Source organism: Saccostrea echinata, unplaced genomic scaffold, assembly GCF_033153115.1.
Source record: "Saccostrea echinata isolate AGI-Se365-2 ecotype Australia unplaced genomic scaffold, CSIRO_AGI_Sech_v1 ptg000033l, whole genome shotgun sequence".
Lineage (NCBI taxonomy): Eukaryota > Metazoa > Mollusca > Bivalvia > Ostreida > Ostreidae > Saccostrea > Saccostrea echinata.
The window spans coordinates 28904929-28911212 of NW_026889782.1; the positions used below are offsets into that span (position 1 = coordinate 28904929).

The 6284-nt window shown below is 34.2% G+C and overlaps 1 protein-coding gene across 1 annotated transcript; it reads left to right on the forward strand.

The window, feature by feature from the left end:
- Nucleotides 1-624: 624 nt before the first annotated feature.
- On the forward strand, nucleotides 625-4576 carry LOC133198829 (uncharacterized). Its single transcript, XM_061334797.1, has 5 exons — nucleotides 625-1160; nucleotides 1825-1890; nucleotides 2224-2326; nucleotides 2539-2796; nucleotides 3090-4576. The coding sequence occupies exons 1-5, from the start codon at nucleotides 723-725 to the stop codon at nucleotides 3275-3277; spliced, it is 1053 nt and encodes a 350-aa protein (XP_061190781.1). The 5' UTR covers nucleotides 625-722; the 3' UTR covers nucleotides 3278-4576.
- Nucleotides 4577-6284: the final 1708 nt, after the last annotated feature.

Genomic DNA, 6284 nt, shown 5'->3' on the forward strand with positions numbered 1-6284 from the left:
ACGTGTCATTTAAAAATTGAAACCTCATGTCACGACAGGCGTTGCCCCTCACTGCTCGATGGCCCCGAATGCCGAGTAAAGTCCAAATTTAAATCCAGTCACCGGTATATGGTGACTTCTCTATATGAGTGAAAAATTTTCGAATGGGACGTAAAACAACAAATAATCAATCAATCAGCTCTTGTTACCAACAAACCTTAAAGTTTATGATAAAGTTTATGATATTTTTCAGAAAATGTTTCAAAGATTTTTTCCGTTATATTACTGTGTAAAATTTAATCACCTATAATGGCCCAACCCTACCTTTGGGAGGCATGATATGAACAAACTTGAATCTTCACCACCTTAGGTTGATTCCATATAAACAAGACTAATAATAATCGATTTTCTGTTCTTCAGAAGGAAACTTTGAATATTTTTCCTTTACAGTAAAAATCGGTATAACGAAGTCTCAGGGACCGTTGAATTTACTTCGCCATATCCGTAATTTGTTATCTCCGTATGACAAACTCGTTGAATTACAAAAAGACAAATAACAAATTCGCAATACACGTTTTCCTTCATGTACATGTATCCTGCCGACTATGTTCAGGGAAGTATTACATATAAAAATAGCAGACTTCCGAGTTACTGCCGGAATACCGTTTTATTCTTGATTTTACACACTGCGGTCACGTGATTCGAAACTTTTTTAAGCCCTCGATACTTCCGGTGCAGACGATATGGCGAGTAGCAAAACGCGGTATTACTGTGCTGCCGAGGGCTGTCACGCTGACACAAGGAAAATGGGAAGATATGGGTATATGGCAGAAGTCAAGTTTTTCCCTTTCCCAACGCAGAAAAAGGACCCAAAATGTAGGCGAGCGTGGCTGAGTTTGCTGCGGCGGAAAGATTACGACCCACCTATGCACCACAGGGTAAAGTGGAATAATTCTTTAAGTCTATATTATTTTGCACTTTTTGCAAAATATTCGTGTCTCAGTACAAAGAATATTATTTTTTTCAATGTTTGGGTATGTTCCAGACATTTTGTTGATGGCAGTCCAACACCTGAAAACCCTTACCCCACGTTATTTGCTTACAATAATTTCAAGGAGCCTCTACAAGACAGAAGCTCAACATCCATCACCAAACGTTCAGCGGCAGAGAAACCTAACGAGGTATGTATAATTAATTAATACAATACAATCAAAATGCCCCCCCCCTTACATTTATCTTTGTAATGATAGGCTAGTTTGTTTCAAGCCCTTGAATAAGAGTATTGTAGTTTAAATGCATTTGTTAATTTATTCACTATGACCTTGCACCCTGAACTCGTAGCCACCCATTTGTGCCTGCACGCTTTCAACATCAGCTAGTTGAGCCCTACCTGTCAACCTATATATTCACCACGTTTTCCTGTTCTTTGTGTTGTATATACCTTGTGTTATTCTCTTTAGAGAAGTGGACAGGCTTTCGCCTACATCCATGGATGTAGGCGACAGCCTGTCCACTTCTCTAAAGAGAATAACCTTGTGTTAGCGTGTTTACTCTTTATGTAGACCTTGGTGTTTCGTTGTCACCTTACATTAAAGGTAGGCGACACTTTCGTAAAATCCCTTGTTTAACTACATTGTCATCTCTGATAGGATAGTATTAAAAATCCCCTATTCTACTACAGTATACTGTTTCAATTTAGCTATCCTAAGCCTAATAAACACTGCTCTTTTTGATACATGTAAAGAGTATTTTAACTCAGCTAACTGACTAGCAGAATGTCCTTTGTAGATATATAGACCTTCATTATGTTGGTATGAAAATAACATACATTTTTGGTTCATCCAGTTCCTTGAAAATTCACAATTGATGGAGTCAAATGAAGAGGCAGCTAATGTTCAGTCCTACAATGATGTAAGTGTAAGATGTGTATATAAATATATATCTATAAGGCCTGTGGAAAAAAATGTTTGTTTCTGCTTTTCGAACTGACACTATAATTCATAGTGCCAATTGTATTTTTTAATTGCTTTTCCAGTGAATACATGTATTTGAATTTTCAGATTTTACCCATGTATGAAAATTGACTGTAAATTTCAGGCACAGAAATGTTTTAAGTACTATTTCTTTTGTCATGAATGTTTCTTACATGTTTATTTAATGATGATAGTACACAGTACTAATGTATTTTTTCAGTGTATAGCTTAAATACATGAAACTAAATATAATATTAAATTTCCTGTATAGAGCCATAGTCAGTGTTATATGGAAATGGAATGTGTGGATTTTCAAACACCCCCTGTTGTGTCTGAGGAGACAGTGGCTTCTGTGTGTGAAACACTGAATACAGGTTTTAAATTTTAAAAATATTATAATGTACTATAATAGTATCAATAAATATTTACTGGCGAAGTGTCATTGTGAAGACATTAAGGCAGATTTTTACTTGATGATTAGTTAAAACATTTCTCTTCATATATTTATATTTTTAATATTAGTTAATTTATATAATACACAGGGACACATTTTTAAGATATTACTTTTATCATCTCATTCTTTCAGTTGTGCAACCATGCCACCCTGACCATGAGTATGCATCTGCAGCTGTAGGTGACAGCCATGGTCCAGATACAGTTGACTGTGGAATACAGACAGATTTTGGGATGGAGGAAATGGTGGAACTCATGGCTCTAAAGAAGAAGTTTGAAAATCCTGATGCTCTCATGAGAAACCTCTTCATTGAAAAGGTCACAGCAACTGATAGGAGTGTAAAGCAATACACTGGTATTCCATCAAAGTCAATGCTACATGGATTGTATGGTAAATTGTTTAGCCTGTTATGTATTTGCATGAAAATTCATGTATTTTAATAATACTGAATGAAATACAATTTGTCCAGAGATCACAGTGTAAAAAGATATTTTTATACCAACCAGTGTGAATAATAAGAGTTTTGAAAATAATGGACAGTAAAGGGTACTTGTATGGTACATGTAATAAGAATACTTACCTTAATTGCTTTGCTCCTCATAAAAAATTTGAATGCATGTTCATAATAATTAATATGCTCATACAATTGTGGATGATCAAATGTATTTTTTAATGTATTGTAGAAGTGTTAGATGAAGCATCTCCCAACATTAAATATTGGAGTGGACAAAGCAGTGCTGAGGAAACCCCATACCAGCAGAATGCGGATAGGAGGAAAACTGGACCAACAAGGAAACTGTCAAAATATGAAGAATTTATTATGACTCTTATTCGTTTACGGCTTGCTATTTTTACTTTTTTTTTTGGCTGATATTTTTGGAGTTTCAAATACACGTGTGTCTCAGATTTTCACAACATGGGTAAATTTTATGTATCATATTTTAACACCTTTATTAGTTTGGCCATCTACACCTGTTATCAAGAAGTTTTTACCTAAGTCCTTTAAACTTACATTTCCCAATACAGTTTGTATTATTGATTGTACTGAATTTTTTATACAAAAGCCCAGATCTCCATCTGCACAGTCCAGAACTTATAGTACTTATAAGCATCATAATACATACAAAGCTCTGATAGGTATTATGCCATCTGGTGCTATCATTTTTATATCAGATTTATGGGGAGGTAATACATCTGACAGATATATTACTAAGAACTGTGGTTTTCTCGATTATGTAAGACCAGGTCATGAAATTATGGCTGACAGAGGATTTTTGATTAGAGATTTATTGTTAGAAAGACATGCAAAGCTTGTAATTCCACCTTTTACCAAGAAATGTAACTGGGGTAAAGGAAAAAGATTGCTGTAGAATGATATTATTAAGACTAGATGTATAGCTCGTCTTAGAATTCATGTTGAACGTGCTATAGAAAGATTGAAAAATTTTAATATCTTAAGTGATACCATGCCTTTGTCATTGAAGCCATTGTCAAATCAGATCCTGAAAGTGTGTGCTTTTCTTTGTAATTTACAGACACCACTTGTGAAAAAATAATCAAACTGGTTTTTTGTCATCATTTATTTTTTGTTCATTAGTGCCTTTACAATGTACTTTTCATAGAATCTTTTTGATGTCTTGACAATTTTTTCATACAGTTCAGAGTAAAAATATATTCTGTCAACAGCAGTACCTTTTTTTGTATACAAAATGAAGTCACACCGTTGTTTTTTACAAACACCCATTTGACCTTGGATCTGAATATACCATGATGAACTATCTTTTAGTTTAACTAAGTTGTTTTCATCTAAATATACATGGTAATGGTGATCAAGACATGCTTCTTGTGGTGTTTTATTTTGATACATGTATGAACATTTAATCTCAATCAGTCCCTCACCACAACATTTACAGCTTATCAAACCATCAGTAGAGGCTCCTAAATATGGGTGTAATTCATCTACCTGTAAACCACTAAGCTCAAGTTTGGCCTTTTCATGACATTTCTTATAGTCCAAAAAGTACAACTGACGTGCCACATTTTCATTTTCTCTCCCAAAATTTACAGATGGAGTATTTATGTAACTTGACTTTCCCATAACTCTTTTCGATATATAATTTTCATCATTCTCAGTAAATTTAAAGCTTAAAATAGAAGAAAAATTTGATGCTGTAATTCTGCCTTTGCGATGATTAAACCATTCTGGGTTTTCACTCTGATCTCTGGTGATCTCTTCAATTTTGTTTATAGTGTCTTTATCAAAAGCATGTTGTAAGGCTACAAAAATATTTTCTCCAACATTAGAGTTTACTACATCAAGAACTGTTGGAATTTTAGAACTATCACTTTCATCCTCTAAATCATCACCCTCTTCATATAGTGTTTGTAAAAGCAATGCTTTCGAACCTTTGCAAATATTTTTAAGCTTGATCTTAACGTCATTAGTAGTACATGTAATATTGTTCACAGTTGATTTATAGACTGTATGAATGGGGGTGATCTTTTTAGGTACACTTGTATCAGTTCTGATATCAATTTCATCTACCTCCATAGGAATTGACTCATTTCTGGGCTTATCCCAGACACACTCAACATCTGTTCCCACCTCAGTACCTCTATCCTTGTGTCGAGAACAGAAGTCATTTACCGCAAACAGAAGGGCAACACAATGTTTACAGGTTCCATTGTCTCTATAAAATATGTGAAAATTTTCATGTCACATTTGAAATTGCCATGTGCTTATTTATATGTAAGAAATTACAGGTTTGAATCAATATATTTAATTTTACATTGAAAAAAAGAATAACATTTTTTTTTTCAATAGAATATTGATGTTGCTTGTTTATAAGATGATGTGAAGATGTGAAATATTAATGTATACATGTATATGTTTTGATTGTTTACATGGTTTAAAGTTACCAGTCAGCTGTTGTAGAAAGGGTGTAATGTTGGATACATCTTCAGTATTCAGCCATGATGATGAACATGATGAATAAAAAGTGACCAACAACCAGAGAACAAAAAATGCTTGTTTCACATTATCAAGACATATTATGCACGCTGGTCAACAGTCACAAAAGAAAAAGGAACTGAAAAAAATGCTAATGGAAGAATGAGAGATGAAGTATACAAATAAGGCGTATGAGTAATCAAAATAAAGTATAATGCATATATAAACATGTCAAAAATGGAAATGGAATCAGACACATGAATATATTCATTTATAAACATTCATTCTGATAGAATGAAACTAATACATCTGAAAATTGGTCAAAAGTGATAACATTCTGACACATTCAAGAAGTATGATAAAGAAGTATATACCATATACTTACGCAACACATGTGCAACCTCCAGACATCACTTGGCCTGATTGATGCACCAACAACCATGTTGTATATGGAATAGAATTTTGTCTGGTCTCTGGTACACATGTTGCCTTAATGTACATATAGTCATGTTCAAGAACCGGCGAAATCTGAACATTGTCAATGTGGTTGCTAGAAAATAATCTAAAACCGTTGTCATTTTTGTATGTCTGTAAACGATTGTTTTCCCACTTGCAATAAGTCAATAAAAAATGAGAATATCATTTGTTTGTATGTCTGGCATGTTGTTGAGCTGTGTCTGCCACGAGCACACGTCAGTTGGGGACGGTATAATGATATTGTTGCCATTGACCTGCACTGTTCTCCTCTTTTTGTCCATGACATTGTAATCTCCCCCATCATCGGTTGGTATTATTTCAAGATTCAGCTCCGTTGCGAGTTCACATAGTCTTACCAGATTTATCTTCCGAAGTAACGTACAAGTAACACCTCGCTCTTGGAGATATTGTTTGAGTTCCGGAACCTTCAGAGAATAGAAATCCGTCATAA

Excerpts from the sequence above, each read along its gene's own strand:
- LOC133198829 (XM_061334797.1), top strand. The coding sequence starts at position 723 with ATGGCGAGTAGCAAAACGCGGTATTACTGTGCTGCCGAGGGCTGTCAC. Across the intron at positions 1,891-2,223 it reads ATGTTCAGTCCTACAATGAT|AGCCATAGTCAGTGTTATAT; the intron begins GTAAGTGTAAGA and ends TTTCCTGTATAG. Across the intron at positions 2,327-2,538 it reads GTGTGAAACACTGAATACAG|TTGTGCAACCATGCCACCCT; the intron begins GTTTTAAATTTT and ends TCATTCTTTCAG.